General features: G+C 39.0%; 1 protein-coding gene and 1 long non-coding RNA gene across 3 annotated transcripts; both read right to left on the bottom strand.

The window, feature by feature from the left end:
- Positions 1-254: 254 nt before the first annotated feature.
- Positions 255-1,577, bottom strand: LOC131805747 (uncharacterized). Its single transcript, XR_009343807.1, has 2 exons — positions 651-1,577; positions 255-581 (listed from the first exon to the last, which is right to left on the bottom strand). It is a non-coding gene; the product is annotated as an uncharacterized LOC131805747 (long non-coding RNA).
- Positions 1,578-3,900: 2,323 nt separating this feature from the next.
- On the bottom strand, positions 3,901-23,016 carry LOC131805647 (histone-lysine N-methyltransferase ash1-like). 2 transcript variants are annotated; one of them, XR_009343740.1, is made up of 7 exons: positions 22,231-23,016; positions 17,082-17,189; positions 10,806-17,018; positions 8,489-10,153; positions 6,674-6,928; positions 4,991-6,603; positions 3,901-4,907 (listed from the first exon to the last, which is right to left on the bottom strand). XR_009343740.1 is itself a non-coding variant. In XM_059129089.1 (6 exons), exons 2-6 carry the CDS (start codon positions 17,166-17,168, stop codon positions 6,424-6,426), a joined length of 8,400 nt encoding a protein of 2,799 aa, XP_058985072.1. In that variant the 5' UTR covers positions 17,169-17,189; positions 22,231-23,016; the 3' UTR covers positions 3,901-6,423. The 2 variants fall into 2 exon arrangements, 1 of the variants encoding a protein (XP_058985072.1); XM_059129089.1 differs by having other exon boundaries at positions 3,901-6,603.
- Between the last annotated feature and the right edge of the window lie 276 nt (positions 23,017-23,292).

The following is a 23,292-nucleotide window of genomic DNA, read 5'->3' as shown; positions in this document are numbered from 1 at the left end:
TGGCTCAGGAAAATGGTGTTTCGTGGAAAATGAGCGTCTGGCGGGATTCACTGAGAAGAGGGGTATAAAAGGCTGCGAGCATAAGAAAAGCCAAAGTTAAGAATAAGACGTTACCGGTGAAACTTAGCAAGAGAGCAGTGCAGAAGTGGAAAAATTTAATTTGTGTGTTGCGATTTTTTTTATTGTGTAAGTAGTTTGTAACAGTTGTTTGTTGAGTAATGTGTTGTTATATGTGATGTGTGTTGCTCCAACAGGAATATTCCGGTGGTGTATCAAGCTTTTTTGGAAGCACCGAAAATTGTCCGGTTTTGGTCAGCACAACGGCGGGAAATTGCCTTTTCTTTTTGGTAACGCAAGGTAGTGGCAAGTTGTCCACAGGAAAAAAAAAGCCAAAAAAGTTACATTGAGGGTGTGGAGATTTGAATTGTAAACTGGCCAGCTGCAACTTTGAGCTTTTTGCTGTGCCTGTTATTGATCCCGCCCAGAACGCCGGCATTGTAAAAGGACCAGTCAACAAGTCCAGCTTCATTTGAGGGTTTGTCTGGCGTTCAAAATCTGTTTCCTCCGGAAAGAAGCGTAAACTGGAAGAAGAGATAAGAAGAATTAATCAATAACGTTATACATCACTGCTCAGGTAAAAGGTGTCTTACCGTTGTGTTGTGATAGATATATTTATATATATATGTGACGTCCATAAAATTTGCTGTCTCCTTTTTTGGAACTAAAAGAAAAGAAAAAAAGAGTTAATAATCATAAATTTCGAGAAAAAAAATATAATATTCAGTATAAAGATTTAGTAATAAGATAGGTTATAGTTCTTAGGATTTAAGTAATAATCAGTTTGTAAGGGAAAAATACCGCGTTTATTTTCAAAGGCTAGGAGGTGTTACAGTAAAATTATCTTGAGTCCTTGTGATTCGATCTGATAGTTTAGGCCGTGGAATTTTAGCGGCAATTAGGCCGGTTAAGAGAGCTCTTTTAGGTGGCTAGTAATTTCGTATAGACGCGTGAATATTGCGCGGGAAAAGCAAGGCAAAGGATAATATATTGGTTTCTACCGAGTAATTAAAGCCATAGATTTAAGAAAGCCCGGTATTATTCTTAATTTGTTTTTTTTATACCATACAGTTTGTCAATTTTAGTGTAAGAAAAAAAAAATAGTAGAGAAAAAAATTAAGAAAATATTTAAAGCTAACGTATTTTTTTTAATAAAATTAAAAATGATTCTTTTGTAAACAGTAGATACTAATATGTGTTGCTAAATTTGTATAACTTGGGGGGAAGGTGGTATGAAGTAAGTGTGTGATTCGAAGCGTGTGGTTCAAGGGGATTCAGAGAAACGCAAGAAATGGAAATACTGGATCCAGGTAGGTTGGGCGAGTGTGGGATCGATCCACCGAGATCCCTGTATGATGACTCCTATTTTGTATATCGTAGAGTAGAGCAATTGTAGTAAAGTCCCCTTTCAATGTTAGTGTGTTGGATTCGACTGGCGGGTTGAGATCCCTAGCCCTGGGAGTCTCTGTGACAGTCGGATGGCCTAATCGTATGCCGAGCATATGCACACATAACAAGTAAACCACTTTACGGCCGTCGCCGAAACACCAAATTGGAAAAATTTCAAAAGTACGTATAAGGACTTATATGTTGAAATTTTGGAAAATGCAATGGGCAGACGTTTGTAATTCCATGTCGGGTGCAGAATATTAATCAGCCATTGACTATTTTTTTGTGTTTTCATTGAATTTTTTTAATAAAGGTGTGTTTATTTTTAATTTGTTTGTTTTTTCCTTTAGTTTTTAATTTGGCTCTGCTTAACACATCGTTATGGTTGTACGGAGCAAGATTTACAGATAAGATCTGTTGTGAACTTTATTTTAGCAAATTGCCATTGCGATCATTGCTGGCCATGGTTGCACCAGAAGTATGATTAGGTTCTTGAGGAAGTGCGGCACCTCGTATTGACGCTAAGTGCCTCGGTACTGTCCTTGAACAAAAATTAATTTGGAAAAGGAACATCGAGGAGCGAGCGAAGCGTGGCTTAATCGCACTTTATTCTTGTAGAAACTCTATAGGGAAGAGTTGGGGACTTAGCCACATATCAAATCTTTGCTATCAGGAAAGCCATGGAAAACAGAATCAATGAACTGAACAGACCGGTGACTATATATGTGGAAAGTCAGGCGGCCTTAAAAGCTCTCAGTGAAGCCACCTTGACGAAATCTGACCTAAAACTTATGGTGGGCCTAATTACAGGTCACTGCAACATAAGGACCATGACTTAAAAATGGGGGGGGGGGGGGGCGGTGTTGGGGAGGCAAATCCGAATACTGCAGGCTCTGTCAGGACGAGTAAGTGCTCCATCGTCTCTCTGACACTAACCAACACTTTATCGAGTCAGACTTGTCCTCTTTCTGAAACCGAACCAGCAGTCATGCCTCAATTTGCCAGAAGATGGCTAAAGACAACACGCTGATCACAACGTGGATAAAGGGTGAGATAAAAAAACTGCAACAAAGTCAAACGGCATAATTTTTACATTTTTTTTAATTTTATTGAATGAAGCAAAAAATATTGGAAATAGCATCAAATTTTCGAATAAGTTTAGATTTGCTCGAATTGGTCACCTTTGGCACGAATTATGTCCAATGAAATCGTCACACGCTGCCCAAATGTTGCTCTGCGGCCCATTCCCGACGAAGCGCTTGCTTGAGGTGATCGACACTTTGGTATTTTTTTAGTGCCAACCTTGCTTTCCGAAATACTCCAGACACAATAGTCCAACGGATTGGTATCCGGAAATTTTGGTGGCCATTGTGTGCTGGAAATGAAGCGAGGAACCTCATTTTGTAACCATCCTAGGGTGGCGCGAGCTGAGTGCGTCCTGTTGAATGTCCAAGGTCTGCGGCAAAAATGTTTGCGTGCCCAAGGCTTTAACACAACCCTCCAGAATATTTTCGCGATAACATTCGGCATTTATTCTGATGCCACGGTCGATTAATACGAGCGGAGAGCGACCATCGGCTGTTATGCCGGTATGCTGACCTCTTTGGCAAGTAAACACGATCATATTGTTTGTTTAGAAACTGCTGGACAACGAAAGTTTTCTCATCGGAAAAAGCCAAATTCGGCAGTTCACTTTCACCACTTTCGACCAAGCGGAGCAACTCTTTAGCTCTTTTGAATATATTTTCTTTCTGTTGCGGTCTAAGTTCTTCGACTTTTTGGAATTTCAATGGCTTTACCTTGAGCTCATTTTTTATATTTGTCGAATGGAATATTGTTCAGCTCACGAGCCATTTTTTTTATAGCCAAATATAAAGTAATCACACTATCACGCTTAAATTCCATCACGAATAGATTTTTTTTTGTGGAAAATTCTCACCAAAATGCTTTTGTACGCTTGTAAACAATATAATGAGCTGTCACTGGAATAATTTTAACAGGTATCGGACGAGTGGCTTAGTCATTTCTTTCTTTCTTTATTTAATTCAAACTTAATACTAAAGCCTCCAAGGCCAAGCAGTCTGAAATTTGTTGCAGATTTTTCAACTCACTCAGTACACTTTCACCCTCTTCGTTTCTTCCTTTCCTTCTTTAAACTTTCCCTTCTGATATATTTTCTTATTTCCCCTTATTCTCCCATTGAACTTCTTCTTCTCACCGAGTAAAGTGGTTGTGTTTTAAACATATCATCATCGCATCCTTTAACCTAACCTAGTATTGATGATTATGCCAGGGTAAGTTGAAAAGAAAACTAAAGCTGAATTCGGTTTTTTTTTTGTTTTGTAAAAAATATATATGTATATTTCAGTTTTATTGAAAAATGGTAATAATAATAATATAAAAAAACAATATTAGATAAAATTTTGTTTAGTAAAAAAGAAATAACAATGAATATGCATTAAACCATGTTTTGCAGAATTTTATTATTATTATTATTATTGGAGAAAAAATGTGCTACTTAAAAATAACTAAGTAGAAAAACTATGGTGTATAAAAAAATAAAACTATATTCAAAAAAAAAAAAAATAGGTTCAGAATAAAAAGAAAAAAAAAACAGCTAAATTCAAAAAAAAAAAAAAATTATAATAAACAGCAATAACACAACATTAGTTCAATAAAGAGCAAAGTAATAATACCTAAAATTGTGGAAAGGGGTTGGAGAAGTATGTTCAATATATTACAGCATTAAATGTTAAACAAGAGTTGTTATAAATATAATAAATTCATGATAATTGGGTGTGGGTGTGTTGAAGTTGTACGGGCAAATAAATTACAAACAAAATTTCCTATAATTTTTTCAAGTTAGTTTCGAATACTAACCCTTTGATTTTTCTTTTGTTAAATTTAAAAACTAAATATAAAAAAAACAATATACATATTATGTGTATGTATATAAGAGAAATATTAAATAAATAATAAGCACAATTATTGTTAATAAATTTTGTTTAAAACAAAGTCCACCGATATAGGTATATCTTCCATATAAAGTCAATAAATCATATAATAATTATTATGTAGTCATCATCATGATCATGTGAGTGCGTATAAAAATCGTATAAAATATTGTAAAATTTGAAAAAAAAAACAAGGCATTTTAAAAACAATAATCTTTTTTCAGAAGAAGAAACAAGTAAAAAAGCTGTAAGTTCGGCCGGGCCGAACTTTAAATAACCTCCACCATTTGGAACGAATTTGACAATTCTCAAAAACAATAAAATCCGTTGGAAATTCTGTTAAAATCTTAAAAATACTAAATGTAACTGTTATATTAGGGTCTATACGACGACATGGACCTGCATAGGTAATTTTTGTCATAAGCCATTACAATATTCAAATGCGAAACTTGAAAAAAAATCGTCGAATAATGTAACGTTATACGGAGGCTATACGAAGACGTGGACCTGTACAGACAATTTTCTGTCTCTTGAAAAAAAAAATCGTCGAATAATGTAACGTTATACGGAGGCTATACGAAGACGTGGACCTGTACAGACAATTTTCTGTCTCAGGCTGTAGTATCCATTACGAACTTCAAATCACCAAATTTGAATCAATTCGGACGAATAATGTCGCTAAAATCATCAAAATACCGAATATCGGGAGGTAACGTTATACGGAGGCTATACGAAGACGTGGACCTGCACAGGCAATTTTCTATCTTAGGCTGTAGTATCCATTACGAACTTTAAATACCAAATTTGAATCAATTCGGATGAATAATGTCGCTAAAATCATTAAAATACCGAATATCGGAGAGTACCGTTATATGGGGGCTATACCAAAACGCGGACCCACATGGCAAATTTTCAATACCAAAAGTCCTGCAGAAATAATATACATTTTTTGGACTGTCAAGCGAGCTCTCCTATGTTGTAGAGAGCATTGGCGATCCTCTGGATACAAAAAGCCAGGTTGTACTCCAAATTAAGGTAAATTCGTAGAAAGTGACCTCAAGTCCAATAAGTTTATTTTTCAAAATGATTTGCCAGATTACTCCACTCCAATGAATTTATTTTCCAAACTGGTTGGCCACTAGTGAAATCAATAACAATCCAATCAGCGTTTATCCCAACATGGTTTGCATAATATACATTTGAGAAAATTTTTATCAATCTACTTTAACAATTCGTTTGGAAGCTAGAGTGATTTCCACAGACGGACAGATGGATAGACGGACGGACATCGCTAAATCGACATAGAAATTTATGCTGATCAAGAATATATATATATACTTTATGGGGTCTAAAATGTATATTTCGAGATGTTACAAAGGGAATGACAAATGGTGGAGGGTATAAAAATAAAAGGGTTGGGCATTTGAGTTGTTTTTTTTTTTTTACATAGCCAACAATTTGGAGAGAAAACCAATGTTTTTTTTCGATGCTGAAAATTAGACTAAAACTGGGAAATGATATTTGTTCTGAGAATAAAAAAATACCAAATTAAACATCATAAAAGGATGATTTGTTGGGTTTCTTTTCGATTTGATTCTTGATCACGTGCAGTGTGTATACAGAAGAAGACGACTCATATTCTTAATATATATAATCTTAGACTAAGATCAATAAATAAAAAAAAAAGAAATACCTAATAAAATGTACAATTTTGTAGTTCCCTAATGTAAATGTTTCTTATTTTTGCAATCATTTCGAAACTCTTTCTTTCTATACTAAAAAAGTGTTATAATGTCTAATTTGTAAAATACATACATACATAATTTATGTAAAATTGATAGTAGAAGCGTGTCGTTTTAGTGTGGATGTGGGTGTGTGGTTTTGTTAGGTATATAGATTTGATTATCTTAATTATAAATCTCAAATTTATGTTACAAAAAAAGGGTGTTTATTTTACAATTTGTTTGTTATTGTTTTTAATTTTCCTTTCAGCAGCATTTATGCTTCCATGGACGAAGCAGCATTAAACAAAATCTTTTCGTATTGCAAGTGGTGTTTTTCGCTGGCGAGCTCCACGTCCTGACAATAAATAGGACAAATCTAATGGTGTTTCGTTATTGTTTGCCATTGGTTTTGTAAGTTTTTGACGTAGTTTGAGGGATTTCAAAACATTTTCCAAATGCGAACGTTTCTCTTTGAGGGTCTGCAAGAAGAAGAGAAAAAAAATTAGCATTAAATAAATAGGAACGGATAAGACAAATTTCTAAACTTACAATTTTTGGTGAGGCGGCAGTTCGTATCGTCATAGTTGTTGTTGCAATAACTGTCGCTGGACTCTTGCTACTTTGCCGTTTCGATTTGTTTGAGCTTTGTGGTGTTTTATTCGTATCCAACTGCTTTGTTGTATGACCTCCACCAACAACATTATTTTCAGCAGCTACTGCTGGTGAACTCGAAGCTATGCTTGGACATTCACTGTCAGTCTTTTGTTTACGGGGTTTTAACAAAGCCGGATCAACATCGTGTGGCTGCAAAGGAGGGGCATACAACATGGCAAATAAGTTATTAATGATTAAAGCAGATAAAATTTAGGGCCTCCAATAAATAGATGAAAACATGTTTAGCCAACCTCAAAATCCCTAAAATGTTGGAGGCTATATCAAAACTCTAGCTGATTTCTTTGGAAATTGGGCTTGAAAATCCAGAAATGCCGGTATGCCTAAAATTTGTTGGAAAAGTAGATTATATTAGGTTAAAGGGTGCGTGGTTGCCTAAACACTCCACTCGGAAACCTACTCGCCCACTGTGTCCATCCTTTTTAGAGAAGAAGAATTCCAATGTAAAAAGAAAATATAGCAGAAGAAAAGTTTAGAAGAAATAGAGGAAGAAGCGAAGAGGGTGCAATATATATCTACGTTGTGATCAGCGTGTTGTCTTTAGCCATTTAAATCTTCTGGCTAATTGAAGCATGACTGCTGGCTCAGTTTCCGAAAAACAGGTAAAGTCGAATAGAATTTGCGTACCTACTAGCCTCTGTCTGACTCCATAAAGAGTGGAACAGTGGCAGAGTAAGTGCTCCACCGTCTCGGTTTACTCCTCGTCCTGACAGAGCCTGCAGTATTCAGTGTCGTCGACGTCATGGCCATTATGTTACAGTGTTCGTAATTAGGCCTACCATAAGCTTTAGGTCGGATTCCGTCAAGGAAATGAGTGAAGATCTATCTCCGTTCGTAGATCACTGGCCATATATATATATATTTAATTTTAGAGGAGTTATGTATATAAGTTTTTGAAACCGTCCATGGCCCTAGGGGCTAGGTAACTGTGTTAATTGAATATAAATAAAAAAAGATATTCCATCCCCTTCCAATCAGCCAGTTTTGATTGTTAAAATGTTAAAACAACTGAACACGTCGAAAGTTGAGAGCCTGACAAAAGTTCTGAACCTGTCACTACCCACCCTCATCATTTTCGTAGCCAGGTCCGGATGATCCCGCTACTGAAACCAGCATAGACGAATCATGCCAATGAGTTGAGTTCAGTTGTGGGTGAGATGAAAAAAACTGCAATTAACTTCAGACTGCTGTCATTTCTAAGACATTCGTTCGACAGCTGTTAAAATTATTCCAGTGACAGCTCATTATATTGTTTACAAGCGCACAAAAGCATTTTGTTGAGAATTTTCCAGAAACAAAAAGTTATTCGTCATGGAATTCAAGCGTGATAGTGTGATTTCTTTATATTTGGCTGGAGACCCACAGTTGGCTATCGTTAGAGCACTCCAGCATTTAAATGTGAATAAATTTTTTGTGTCTCGTACCATCGCTTCCAGCCCGGGAACCTTGAAGCTAGAACAGAATCAACAAAAATACAACACACCTTGTGAGTGAAGCTGTTGCGGATAACCATCTACGATTCCAAAATGACAAATTACAGCTACTTTGGTTGGCAATTGAGGATCAATACTTTCCTATTGAACTATTGCAAAAAGTGAATCTGCATTGAATATGTTTTCCAAGTAGGTAAACCACCCATTTCTTTCCGTAAAGTTATCATATTTTTTTCTCGAAATTTTCCTATTTACTTACCGCATACGTTTTCGATATTCGCAACTTCTCATCGAATTTACGAAATGCATAACTTTTTGTACAAGTCGGATGATTTGTTTTCGCCTTGGAAAAGAAACGCGCCGACTTATCCACCCGCAACTCACATATGAAACAGTGCGTCTCATCGTTGCACTCGATCGGACGTCCCTTACAAAATGTCGTACGATCCAGAACCCAACAACGGCCAATGACCAAGTTAATGGGTACAACTTCGTAGAGGGGAACGCGAACCACTTCGTTGGGATAGAATTTACGTGATGGCTCATGGAATGTCTCGTGTGGACGTAGAAAATGATGACCGAATATGAAACGTTCTCCCTTGTCGTCTTTCCACAAACGTTCAACGCGAAAAATATCGCATTCATTGTAATCGATTCCGCCAATTGTCTCGTAGGTATGCTTCTGTGTGGGCACCACATTACCGCCCGCATCTTTGACGGGTATGTCACGTAAAACATAAACAGCATCACCCTGACGCACCTGTAAGTCCTTGCCACGCATCAAGGTGAGATAATAACGATGGCCCTCTTCGGTGAAATCATCCAAGGGTATTTCTCGGTCCACTTCACGTGGTTCGCAACGTTCACAGAGATAGTTGTCGGCTTTCACATCGGCTTTGGTGCATTCGGTGTGTTGCCATACCATGCAGCGGGCACATTGTATCATCAAACCTTCGTCCTTGAATAGGCCACATATACAACGTATTATGTCCTCATTTGACGTGGAGGAGGAGGAGGAGCAAGGCATTGAGGGATTGTGATCTGTTGTTGTTGTGTTGTTTTGCTCATCTTGCTGTGCTGGAGTAGTTGGGGTTGCTGCCAATGGTTCTCGGAAATCTTTGAGCAATGCTTCATCACCAAGTATTTCCAATAAGGCTGAGTATTGTTTTTGTTTTTCCTCCACAAAGGATTTTTCCAGCGCTTCCAATAGCTGCAGCTTTGCCGCATCATTTTTTTCCAGCAACATTCGTGTGTCCTTGAAGAGTTTTTCCATATCCATATTGAATTCACTTGGCTGTTTATAGAAACCTTGCTCAACATTACTTTGTATTGATTTGAAATCGTGGAGCTCGGCTTTCTGTTGACTCTTCAGGGAGGCTTTTTTCTTTTTATTGGCCCCTGCCAAAGTGGAATTTGATAAGGTCAGTGATACCAGAGAGAGATTATTCTCGGGATTCTTCACGGCCTCCAGACTTGTGCAAATGTCCCGCAAGATCTTGGCCATTTTTGCCATTTTCTCGAGTTCAGGATCCTGCACGGCCAATGTTAGACCGCGTGTTTTAATATTTCGAGCTGTGCACAAGGCTGTTATCTGGGCCGCCAATGATGCTGGTGTTGAGGGACGTCTTTGGGATATGGCGCCCGGCATTAAAGGGCTGGGACTCGTTGCCGGCGTTGTTGAGGGTGTTTGTGTTTCTGCTCTATCGGCCGCTTTACGTAGCATAGTTTTTGCTCGTATCTTTTCGAAGTTCCTTATCAAAAATATTGAATATTGTTTGACAAATTTTCGCTCTCTCTCGGACAGAGGATGCATTCGGGTTGGTGTCGGTGCATCTTTTGGCGTTTGTTTTTGGGTATTCTTCTTGGCTTTACGTTTTCGTTGTCGGCCCTTGGCATCGCCCTTCGACGGTGTTTCACTGGGCGTCTGCAAAGGAGAGAGAGAGAGAGAATTGGGCATTAGAAGAATTCAAAAAATAAATATATAAGTTCGGTGTGGCTAAACGTTTTATATCCTACACCATAGGCGACTGAAATTGGAGCAAAAATTAAGCTATAACTACCGCAGCAATGGAAAATACGGTTGGGAAATTCTAAATACGATTCCAAAATCGGGACCTATGCATTTTTGCGAAAATGTGTTTAACCTATTAGGACTTCAAAATATTAAATTGCATTAGTGCTTTTAAAATCACCAAAATTGGAAGAATTTTTGTGTGAACAGCAAACTACTGTGGGAAGAGCCCATAGGTTATGAAAATCTATCTTCAGCTAATTTCATTGTTAAACCTGAAGTTTGTTCCTTCAGCCCATGACATACTTCAGGCTTGTTTCATAAATCGATTTAAAAAAATCAAGTTCATCGTGGGGTTTCGAACGAATATTCTAAGACATTGCAATCGTGGCCCCGTCCCGTATTCCCAAACACTAGTACTCGTTCGATTCTTCACCTATTTCTAAACGACTTTCTATAGCAATTTTCTTATAACTCTTTCCTTGTTTAAGTTTTGGTCTCCTTATCCTTAATTTCAGACCGCCCCTTAAATTTCCCCCAAAAACCTTTTGCGGATCACACTTACCTTCGCCTCCACGGGCAACGGTTTAATGCGCTGTGACTTGCCACCAATCACCCCGCGACAATTGGGCGTATTGCAACGACACGGTTGACCTTCCGATGGATTGAAGAGCGAAAAATTATAATCGTATGTCAACTCCTCGCCCTCCTGTATCGGTCGCTTGGCAAAGAGGGCCATACGTGACAGCCCGTTGACAGACCACTTTTGAATTTCACAATTTGGCTCACACGAATGATTGACAAAACGACAATCGCTACCCATGCGATGGCCATCAATGACCAGACCACCATCCAGATGCAGGCAATAGTGATGGGTGTCGTTGAGATAAATACTGGCCATGCGATCTTTAAATTCTCTCTCGGTAACCACCTCACCAACGTATTCCAGGATGTAAGTGCCCTTGGGTATGGGCAGTTTAGTGCGTACACCCCATCCCTTGTTTTCGGTCATAAAACGCTCCACACCCGGTGCAATTTCATGTTTTTGTATCTTCTGATTGCGACACTTTTCGCGCGTGGGACAATTCGAGGGCGAACATTCGGTGTAGACCATGCGATTTAGACAGTTATCACCACATCCCATGTCGGGTTTACAATTACACATGGGATGGTCGTAGGCTGCAATCGGTGGTGGTTTTACATTTTCGGCATAGATGTTGGTGCGTATTTTCCGGAAATTCCATGAGGCCACGGTGATGCGCGACGGCAGTTTGGAATTGGTATAGGCCCACCATATATCATAGGGTAATTCAAAATCATATTGGGTACGTCGAAAATACCGTTCACAATAGGGTGGTGGAGGCAAAGTAGGCGTTACTGCCATCGTTTCAATGACTTCCTTGGCATCTTTTGCTTCTGCAATCTTATCGCCAGCCCCCAAATGTTTGTTATCTCCATCGGTCTTTTTATCTCCACTGCCGTCTTTCTTATTGGCACCCTTCTTGTTGCCACTGTTATTCCCATTACTGCCCGCTACCGGAGTAACTTTGAAATAATCCGAAAATAATCCCGCAACCAAATAGGTTTTCTTGCCCAGCTTCGATTTTTTGGAAGACGACGATGAGTACGTTGATATTTTCTCCTCGCTGGTATCACTTTGTTCGGCTCCTTCAGTACTCACATAGTGGAGATTTTCATGCAAAGGTAAAACATCATGTTCCTCATAGTTCAGATTGCAATCTTTGGCTGCTGCTGCTAGTTCTATTTCCTCCAGGGTTGGTTCGATTTCTATGGGCAGAGACGGTCTTGGGGCAACAGTCTGGCATTTTGCTGTTATGGCAAGGGGGTGTATGGAGTTACGACGCTTCAGTTTGATTTTACAACTCATCAAGGAGCTGGGATCGATGCCAGCCGGTAATTTGATATTGGCATCTAATAGAGATTTTACCGTTTTTGATATGGCCGAAGGTGCTTTGCGTTTAGTTGTTGTAATGTCTCCAGTGGCTTCCTTATTACTTGCCTTTGTTTCTTTAAGGGGTTTAGAGCGTCTTCGGGCTCTTGAGGCCAACGGTTTATCATCATCATCGTCAAGCGTTTTTGCTGGCAGGGATTTGGACAACTTTTGAACCACAGTGGAACTGACATCCACCACCACCTTTTCTTGTTTATCTAGTTTCCTTTTCACCTCACGCCTTCCATGCCTTGACTTGGGTGTAGTTGGCTGTTCAGTCTTGGCATTTTGATCCTTGGTCGCTTCAGCTCTTTCCGTTTTTTCCCTATTTGTTTGTGGAGATTCCTGTAGTCTTTCGAGAGCCACCACCGACAGCCGTGGCGTACGATTGTTACGTTCCATAAATGTTTGTGATGTCTCACCTTCCTGGGGTACACGATCACACTTTTTGGCCGGGTGGTTAGTTAAAGAACCTACGGTTGGTGAAACTTTGGCGGGAGAGGAGTCCAGTCGATGATCCCCCTCCTCATTATCAGCAGTAACATCATCCAAGCCTAGATTTTCCTGGACCTTACGTTTTTTGCGCCTTACCGTTGGAAATCCAGTGCGGTTTATTTTCTTACGTTTTCTTTTCAATATCAAATTGCCGCCGGTTTTGTTAAGCAATGATTCCACAACCCCGCGTTGACCATTGCTTTTGGGTGGCACAACCTCATAGCTCTTATTTATGTCCATAAGCAGAGGCGACTCAATTTCCGATTTGGTAATAATACCCGTTGCTGAATCGCTTAACTTGGCCATGGGAGGAATTTGAATCTCTAACTCAACGGAAGGTTCAAATACGCCCGGCGGTGGACAGGAAGATGATTCCGATTCAATTTGCAGAGTAGATGATAATTGAGATTTATTTTTTCCAGCACCCACTTCATCGCCCTGATGGTTGGTGGTAGCTATGCGTGATACCAAGCCCTCCAGGCGGGACCTTTTTTTGTTAACAGCTTCGGTGACTTGTTTGAGGCTATTTAAGGACTGGGGACTTATGTCCAGTAGTTTGCCACCGCTGATGGAGTCACCCACAGCCACGCGTAGGGGTGATAGTGTGCTACCAGTTTTATTGCTACTCGAGTCTTCACTTATCGAATGGGGGGCGTGATGATGATGATGATGGTGACCCTGGTGTTGTTGCAGTAGATGTCGCTTCTTTGGTGTCAAATTCGCTTTTGCTGTCCGGGCATTGAATTGCTGTTGAGATTTTGTATTTGCGGTGGTTTTGGCTGCCGCTGCAGCTGCCGCCCATGCCTCCGAGTTATTGGCAAATAATTTTGCCGCCACTGCCACAGCAACTTCACTGGATTTTTCTCCCGGCGTTAGCAGATAATGACGCTTTTTCAGTGGCAGTTTGTGATCGTCGGGACTAGAACTGCTTGCCTTTTTGTGTCGTCTCTTGGAGGAGGAGGATGTTCCTTGGTGTGGTGTCCCCGACGGGGTGGCGGCGCTACCTTCTGCCCTTGCCGAAAGCATGGCAAAGTCAAGATTCTCGGACATTTTTCGTTTCTTAAGGGATTTCTTGTCACGCGCATCTCCTCTTTTACTGACCGTGTTGGAGGGCAATGACGCCGTGTTAGAACTTGATGCTGCCTGGGCCGCGGCCGCAGCAGCCGCAAAACTTTGCTTTAGTTTATTAGCCTCAGCCATAAGTTTTTCCTTGAGCGAAACATTACCACCACTCGCCGCTGAAACCTTGTCACTTATTCCCGCCGCTGCCGTTGTTGTTGTTGTTTGTATTCGACATCGTGAGGCAAATGTATTGGTGAGTATTTCTATTTCCGTTAGTAATTTCGAATCGATAACAGAATTTTTACTTGACGAAGAATTGTGGAAACGAAAAAGTTTCTTTCGTCGTCGTTTCCGAATTTTGGTGGTGCCCACCGAATAAAATGAACTGCAATAACTGGCCACCGAGGAGCGCCGTGATTTTATCTTACGGGCCGGATGTTGTGCCACCGGCAACTGCATTAACAAATCATGGGCAAATTCGGAAGTTGTTGAATTTTTACGCTGATGTAACGCAATTTTGGCTTGCGTGGGTGTGCCGGGCAAATCCAAGGATAGATCAAATATTTTCGCCTGATTACTGCTGCTCAGACTGGCAAAAGATTTACTTGATGATCCTCGACCAAAATATTCCCCCGTCGCTATATAACGATTTATTTCCCCATACTTTTTACTGGCACTGGTGGTGGGTAATTTTTCCAATGATGGCTTACAAACATATTCATTGGACTCCTCACTGCTCTGACCCAAAGATAAACCGGCCAGCTGTAAAATATCCTGTTCGTCTTTGAGCGAACCCATTGTTGATTTCGGCATAATGGAGGCGCGTCGTTTTCGACGAAATTTCGAGGATTTCGATGAGGTGCCCAAAACACTTTCTTTACAATCGCTGCGATAACCGCACGATTTGGCTCGTGACTTGCGGGAGGCACAACTTTTGGTGCTGTATCGACTTTTACAGCTAGCATCACTTTTGTAACCCGAATTATGGAAGTGTTTCGAATGTTTCGAGGTCACACGAAACGATGACGAACCGTAATCGGAGACATAGCCACTCTTGGCTGCCAAAATTTTACTACAAACTGTGGATTTAATGGAGCGATCCCGTATACTACGACGATCGGTGTCAGTGAGACCACCATCGCTTTTATAACCCCCACCACCGCCACCCCCGCTGTTGCCACCACCCGTGGTGCTGCAAACACTGGGACGACGAAATTTACGATTTACATCGATTTTTCGCCACACAGGGTCTAGCTGCAAATCATCTTTTGTGGCTGTTAATTGATGGGAATTGTTTGCCGGCGCATTGTTGCGACATTTTTCGCTAGTTGCACCTCCCCCTCCCCCCAGTGCAGCACTCATTGATTGTCTACGCTTATTTCTGGGCGGAGGATAAAGGACTCTTTCGGTGGCATACATACGTTTGTCCAGCAGGGCAATATCAATTTTAGGTTTGCTTGTACTTGAAGAGGATGCAGTCTCATTGAGCTGCTGGTGCTGCTTTTCGGGCGTATTATTAACAGTTTTATTGGGAGAATGTGGGGAGGAAGTGGCATCATTACCAGATGCCGATGAAGCCAGTGTTGTGCAGGGATGTGGTGATGTACTTTGCGTCGATATACTTGTGGTGGATATGACCCCCGAGTCAGCCGATTCATTTATATTCGCCACTTTGTGTGGCAGCATATTGTGAAGCGGTGATGAGGATGACATTGAATTTTGTGTCACATCTCGAAGCGGTGGTGGTGGTTTATCGGGTTTTTTGGGTCTACCTCTACGTTTTTTGTTCACCACACTTGCCGACGACGAGGCCACACTCTCCGACTGAGAATTACTGTTGATGTGGGCCAGTATTTCATGCTGGGCCATCACTTGTGATATTTTGGGGGGTTCGCTTTCGGATGATTTGGAATTTTGACCCAACATTTGAGTCTTTTCATTGAAATCTTGCAGTAATGTTGATTGATATTTCGTTTTGGCCTTGGGATAATGGGATAACATTACATCGTCATCGTCGTCATCATCCGAATCACCTACCACTCTTTCAACAGCTGCCCTTATATTGGGTAAATCGTTATCGCTGCTGGATAGACCAATGTGATCACTACCTCCACCAACTCCCCCACCACCGGTAGTGGAAGAATTCAAGGTTAATCCAGCTAACAATTGACTGCCCAGCATATTATTTGAATTGTGTTTAACACCCACTGCGGTTAGTAGCAAACGTGGAGCCCTTTGTGTTGTTGTTGCTGCTGCAGCTGCCGCTGCCACGTTTGGCAGCAATTTATTCGATAAAGGTTCATCATCTTCTGAATCCGTTGAAAATGCATTGTTTTGCTGAGAATTAATGAGGGTTTTCAATGTCTTTAGGGTACGCTTGGCTTCGAGGGCGCCCTTCAGCAAAGCTTTTTTTCGTTTTACTTTTCTCTTGGAGGGTTTCTCGGGACCAGTGGTTGCAATTGTTGTATTAGTAGCCTCTGAGCAACCAGAATCGGTAATATCACTCTCCGCCCCACCACCAGCCATTGTGGTTTTTGTCAGTGATGGAATCAGTGATGCCAATGATAAATCATTCTTCTCTCTAACGGCACATGGACTCACAATGACAGACATTGGTGTTGTTGTCATCATCGTCGTAGTAGTCGTCGTGGATGATGTCGATGCTGTTGGTGGTGTTGATAGCAATGTTTTCATTTTTTCTTCAGACTTATTTCGTTTACTCTCTCCAACACCGGATGATGATGATGATGATGTTGTTTGTTTATTGGCTGACGTTGACGGCGGTGGTGGTGGAGAAATTTTCAATTTAATTGATTCTAAGCTATGGCTGATATTTACTAGTTTTGCTTCTCCTTGGTCTTTTGGTGCAGCCACAGCCGTTGCAGTTGCTACCTTTTTATTCTGCCCACCTGTTGCTGTTGTAGAAGGTCTTATCGCTGATATTTTCATACGCAAACAACCATCCGAATCGGTACGTTGTATACTGAATTGCGTGGCTAATGCAATATTGGAAATATGGAGATGGCTGCTGTTGCTATTGTTGTTACTACTGTTGCTACTGGTGGTACTGCTGTTACTGGTGCTGGTATGACTGCTGTTGCTGCTGTTACTGTTACTAATGCTGTGTTTACTGCTGCTGCTGCTCCTGCTATTCGATGTCGCCGCTGAGCTCGAAGACGTTGATGCTGCTGTTGCTGTGCTGTTTGTGATTTTCTTCTTTTCATGTCTTTTTTTATGTTTATTATCTTTTTGTGAGCTTTCATGTTCATTCTAAAACAAAAGAAGTCAAAATTGTATATTTAAATGTTTTTCAACGACAAAGAGAAACAATACCTTGTTTTCGTGTGTAGTTTGTTCTTTACGTTGCTGATGCTGCAAATCCGAAACATTCCTTGTTTTTGCATCATTCGATGTGCTCATTATTTATTGGAAAACTTGTTCCTGCAAAGAAATGTTAAAAAATGAGAGAGATTAGTAAAATAATATGTAGAATTGCCTGTGTGTTTGAAAATCCTTTTGGTGGTTTATTTATAAAGAATCTCTTCTAAACCAGAGATATTAAAAAAAAACATTTCGGCCGACTATGCTCTTGATATCATAAATATATGAAAATCTTCCTATAAAAGATTGCTCTAAAGTTCCTTTTCGCACTTTCATTGATACCATAGAAAATAATACTTTTGACAGGCATAAAAATTTTGATTTCAAAGTGAAAAGTCCTACCCTTTCGCTTTTTACTTTAATACAATTCGTGGAATATTGAGATTCTGTGCGTAGCAAAATTAAAGACACATATGTTGAGCAATGTTTAAGAACGAGTGGTCGCGCTTCATGGAACAATAGTGGGATTCTCTAACTCAATTTTTGAGAAAATTGTCGGTAAGTTAGCGACGAAATCAAAATAGTTGCTAATTCGTATCGATAGACACCAATTTCGTCAACTTTTACTTTTTTTAGCTATATGGCTGGAGAGGGTATCATTTGATGCGGCCAAAACGTGCCTCATCGAAATAACGATTTTAGACCCTAGGTTTTTTTGGACCAAATGCGTTTTATGACATTTGGAGTCGATCTAGCGATGTCCGTCCGCCCGCCTGTCTGGCAGTTGGGTACGATAACTCTTATAGGGAGTATGCGATTTGATCTAAACTTGGTACATCGTAATATTATTGTCAAACTTAGATCGAGTTCGGAGATTGGCAACATCGGTCCACTCCTTCTGGTAGCTCCCCCACAAAATGTCAACATTTTCAAAGAAAATATTTAACCGCACAGAAAGAAAAAGGATAATCCGATTTTGCTCCCACTTTGCGAATCCTAATATTTGCATAAGTGCTAGGTCAGGTACGAAAATGGACAATATCGGTCCACTCCATCAAGTACCTTCCCCACAAAATGACACAATTTTGAATAACTATAACTCATATAAAATGTGAGGTGAGAGTTCGATTGTCTTCAAATTACACACATCACAATATTTGTATTAACCCAAGGTCTGGTGTGAAGACACGGTTGCCTTTTTCGGATTTTGTGATCGTTGTCAATGATTTGAATAACCAAAACGATCACAAAATCCGAAAAAGACAACCGTGTTTACCTTTAAATTACACACATCACAATATTTTAATTAACCCAAGGTCTGGCATGAAGATGGAATATATGGGTCCACTCCTTCTAATACCTTCCCCACAAAGTGTAAAAATGTTGAATGTTAATAAAGCTCTTAAAACACGAAATTAACAACAGATTCCATTTAGACTTGGCATATCTCAATATTTCCATCAACACAAGATCTGTTATAAAAATAATAGATATCAGACCATTCCTTCTGGTACCTCCCCCACAAGTGGTCAACGTTTTGAATAACAAAAACGATCATTAGATCCGAATAAGCATCCGGTTCTCTTCAAATTACATTCATCACAATATTGTTATTAGTCCAAGTTGTGATGTGAAGATGGAATATATCGGATCACTAATTCTGGTACCTCCCCCACAAAGGATCAAAATTTTGAATATTCATAAGACGCGAAATTAGCATCCGATTCCATTAACTCTTTCCATAAACACAAAATCAGTTTTAAAATTATAGAGATCGGATCATTCTTTCTGGTATCTCCCCCACAAAGGGTTCAATATTTTGAAATACAAAACGCTCCATGAAAGCGAAATAAGCATCCAACTCTATTAAAATTTCACACCTCCAAATATTTTGCTAATATATATCTGCGAATCCCTTCTGGTACCCAACCCACAAAAAATCATCAACATATGCGGCTGTCTTTTTTCGAAGTTGGTCAAAACTCACAAATATTTCATTGAACATCAGGAGCCAAAGCAGGGGTGAGGGAACACCTCTCTGTGGTGTACCTCTGCTGACAGTTTTCCTAATGCAACTTTCTACTAAGCTTTATCTTGTTTTTTAGCATTCTATCAATCTATTTAATGAGAATAGAGGAAATACCAGAGGCATATAGCTCATTGTGGATCTACTCCAGCTACACATTATTGAAAGCCCGGCTATCGCTATACCTTTTTCTGCATTCTTTTCTTTACTCTTTTTTTTATTCCGAATAAGATCAATGTAGCGTCGAACTTTGAGTAGAGTGTAGATAGCCACTACAGCCATGCATTCAATATTTAATTTTCTGGCAAGTACCAAAAGAATCAAACCCCCCATTGTAGTTTAAGGTGAAACTTCCGAATCCAACACCAGCATGCATAGGCAAGGAGTTAACAATTTTTTAGTCTTAGGTTATGTTAAGTTATCTACACGGATCACCTCAAAAATATTAACCTATGTTGCGCCATTTGGGTTGTGATTTCAGGGTTTTTTAAAAATATTACCATATGTGGCGCCAATATGTCCAGATTTCGAAGGTATTACATTTTTCAACAAAAATTCATTATTCACAATATATAGGATAATATATATGGGAGCTACAGCTATATCTGAACCGATTTCCACAAAATTTGATGTACTTGCTTCTAGACTGAATTCGGACGGATGTTTGGTGCACAATTAACCGGAAATCGGTTGAAGATATATATGGGGGCTACATCCAAATCGGAACCGATTTTGATAAAATTTGGCAGAGGTACCAAAGATCATTGTTGTGAAATGCATATTACGAATTTGATGGACTAAAATACCAAGTCGCTATATCTGAAGTACCGGTTTCTAGGATGAATTCAGTCGTAATTGCCAAAATTCAGTCCATTTGGGCTGATATTAGCCGTTTGGTGCTCAATAAACATGATATCGGATAAAGCTTTATATAGGGGAGATATACCCTAATCTGAACTGATCTCGATAAAATTCGACAGAGGTATTTTCGAGCAGTATCTGATTTCCGGTACAAAATATCATTCTTGGGGAGTGTATATTACGCATCTGGGGGACTTAAACCCCAAATCAAATGAAACATATATATTTGATGTATTTGCTTTTAGACGGAATTCGGTGGGATATGTCAAAATTCGGGTCATTTGAACGGATATTGACTATTTGGTGCAAAATTAACCAAAAATCGGTTGATATATATGGGAGCTATATCCAAATCTGAACTGATCTTGACAAAATTTGCTACACTTATTTCAGAGCTGTATCTAATATCTGGTACCAAAGATCATTGTTGTGGAATGCATATTACGCTCTAAAACCCAAATCGTATAAAACTTATATATGGGAACTATAGCTATAGAACTGATTTTCTCCAAATTTGATGTACTAGCTTCTAGACTGAATTCGGTGATGATGTACCAAAATTCAGGCCATTTGGATTTATATTGGCAATTTAGTGCACAATTAACCTAAAATCGTTTGAAGATATATATGGGAGCTATATCTAAATCGGATCCTATTATCATGAAATTTCAATAGGGTTTGTCCTTGGGCCAAACACATATTGTTTGCAAAATTTCATCTCATGCGGATAATAAATGCGACCTGCACAAAAATACATGGACAGACGGACGGACTGACATGCATAAATCGACTCAGAAAGTGATTTTATGAGGATCCTCAAAAGTAACTATGGGTCTATCTTGCTTCCTTCTTCATGTTACAAACAAATGCACAAAAACATAATACCCTTATCACTATGTGGTGTAGGGTATAAAAATTAGGTTTTGATGCTAATATTGACATTTATCCATAGGCAGAAATTTTAAATTTTTTTGTGGAAGGAAGACCACCATTAAAATCTTTTCTTAAAAAAGACGATTTTTTTTTTGCCTAGGCGATGTTCGGATAAATCCATAGGTGAAAGTTCTTAATTCCCGGTGCAAGGCCAGCAACCCCGAGAGTCTTAAGTAGTCTATGGTATTGATGAGTTTTAATTTCTTCTTAGGTTTTTAATTTCATTGGTGGAGTCAGCACCCTGTATGTGAAAGGATACACATATAGGGCGATTTCAAGGACCATATATTGCTCTTATGCAATTCGAAAGACATTTATACGTTGTTTCTTCCGTCTTGCTGTCATCCTTTCGATATTCCATTAGAAAACTCGTTTCCACACCTGTAAATGCACTACAAATTCCACCCCATTCCTCCGTTTACTTAACATAGTTTCTTAACTTTTTGAAAATTATTATTTTAAAGTGCCTCGAAAACTCAACCACAATATTAAGAACCAAAAAATACAATACGTGCGAGTCTTGTTCACCGTACTTTGTGTGTGCGTGTTTCATTATTTACCCCCTTTAAGGGGCGAGAGACATACATATAAATTTCGAAAGTGTGATTGACACACAATAAATGCAAATTACAAATGAAAGGAAGAAACAAAAAGAAAAGAAATGCAAAAAACGCGCGATCATATCAATTAAAAAACCAACCACATAAACAACAAGCCAACCAGCCAGTCATCCAACCAAACAGTCTGCCTGTTAAAGAAACTCGAACGAAAGTGGCGGCACAACACGGCAACGAAGAAGAATGGCTGATACAAGGCAAACAAACAAAACAAGAATTTCCTCCAAATCCCTAGCAGAAAAAAAGGACATAACATCAACAATAGCAGTAACGGGAATAGAGGCAGATGTTTTCACAACACCACCACAAAAAGAAGGGGAAATGGGAAGGACTACAAAAATTGCACTACATGCCACCACTGGAGGCTACAAATGTACGCCTAGCCTAATGTTTGTCTAAAGCTCTTCTTCTTTCTCAGGTACATAGACGACTTTTTTTTTGTTCTTCGTGGACAATTTTGTTTTAAATTAGGTCACTGCTTTAAGAGGCCCATGTATGATATGACATCAAATCTCAGGGCCATTTCATTCGTAATCCACAAAATACACACTTCCACTTCTCTTCTACATTTGCTTTGTACGTATTAAAATCCAATTCTCCAAGCCAATTTTGGTTGGTTATCAAACCTTAAAACTCATTTGGCCACCAGTTTCACCTTAAATTTAATGATGAAAGTTAAAGAATCAGTGAAAAAATGTTGTGTATGCAGCCAGCATTCACTTACACAATTTAAGTTTCATGTATCTGCTCTGCTGCTGCTCTTGTTGTTGTTGTTGTTGTGGACACATTCATCTATACTCGATTGTTGCAACTGCTGCTTTGAATTTTTTTCTTTTCCTTTTTTGTGAACAAATAGAAGTGAAAATTTTCTCACAGTCCACAAAAAAATTAAAATAATTAAAGAAATAAAAACACAAAACCGAATTTACAACACTTCACTTTTGTTTGATCTGTTTTTTGTTTCTTCTTCTTCTTTATCGTGCACTCTCTGCCTTTTATATTTTCTTTTATTTTAAACACATTCTTTTGTTTTTTCTTAATGCATTTGCCTGCTTTGCTTTGTTTTTTCTTTTCTTTAAAATGGCGCCGTTTATTTTTTCTTCTTGTTGGTGGTGGCAGACAAAATTTTCACTTTAGATTTTTTCTTGTTTGGACACGTTCCGTTTAAATATTCCAGCCTTTTTCCATTTCACCATGAAGCTAAGCTTTGAGATTTAATATTTTTTTACAATTTTTATAACTTTTTGTTAGTTTTCCGTAATATTATTCGCATTAAAAACTAAAAACTTAAACCACACGAAAATAAAAATGACAATGTAATCGATGGAGAGGAGACATTGCGGGATGTTCACACGGCATGCTCTCGATTAAGCAGGGTACACACCATCAGCTGTTCATGACATTGTACTCATGTAATGACGTGTTTACAATACAGATTGCTGCAGAAATTACTTTTAAAGAAGAATTTATATCAAGTTTAAATTATAAAATTGGCAATTTAATTCAATGAAATGTAATATGCACTTGTTTGACTATGTTTTCATTTATCAAAAATTATTCTTCCTTTTCTGGCAAATGCTTTTTTTACGAAAAACTCCCTGGAAACAAGCAAACTTACGAAAGAAGACAAGTTTGTCAGCAAACTAACAGCGCTCCAAACGATACGAAAAAACCAAGAAAAGAATGTTGTTTAAAAACGTAAAGAAATTCGATGGAGTGTAAAACATTAATCGTAATAATTTAAAGTGGTGTCATGAAGAGTAAACGGCGTCATAGTCAGAGGTGT

This window comes from Musca domestica, unplaced genomic scaffold (assembly GCF_030504385.1).
Source record: "Musca domestica strain aabys unplaced genomic scaffold, Musca_domestica.polishedcontigs.V.1.1 6, whole genome shotgun sequence".
Lineage (NCBI taxonomy): Eukaryota > Metazoa > Arthropoda > Insecta > Diptera > Muscidae > Musca > Musca domestica.
This window is presented reverse-complemented; position numbering and strand designations above follow the sequence as displayed.

Bases quoted from the DNA above. Each gene is read 5' to 3' on its own strand.
- LOC131805647 (XM_059129089.1), bottom strand. From the start codon at position 17,168: ATGAGCACATCGAATGATGCAAAAACAAGGAATGTTTCGGATTTGCAG. The intron at 10,154-10,805 runs GTAAGTGTGATC...TCTCCTTTGCAG, and splicing joins CGTTGCCCGTGGAGGCGAAG to ACGCCCAGTGAAACACCGTC. The intron at 6,929-8,488 runs GTAAGTAAATAG...CCTCCTTTGCAG, and splicing joins GAATATCGAAAACGTATGCG to CCACACGATGTTGATCCGGC.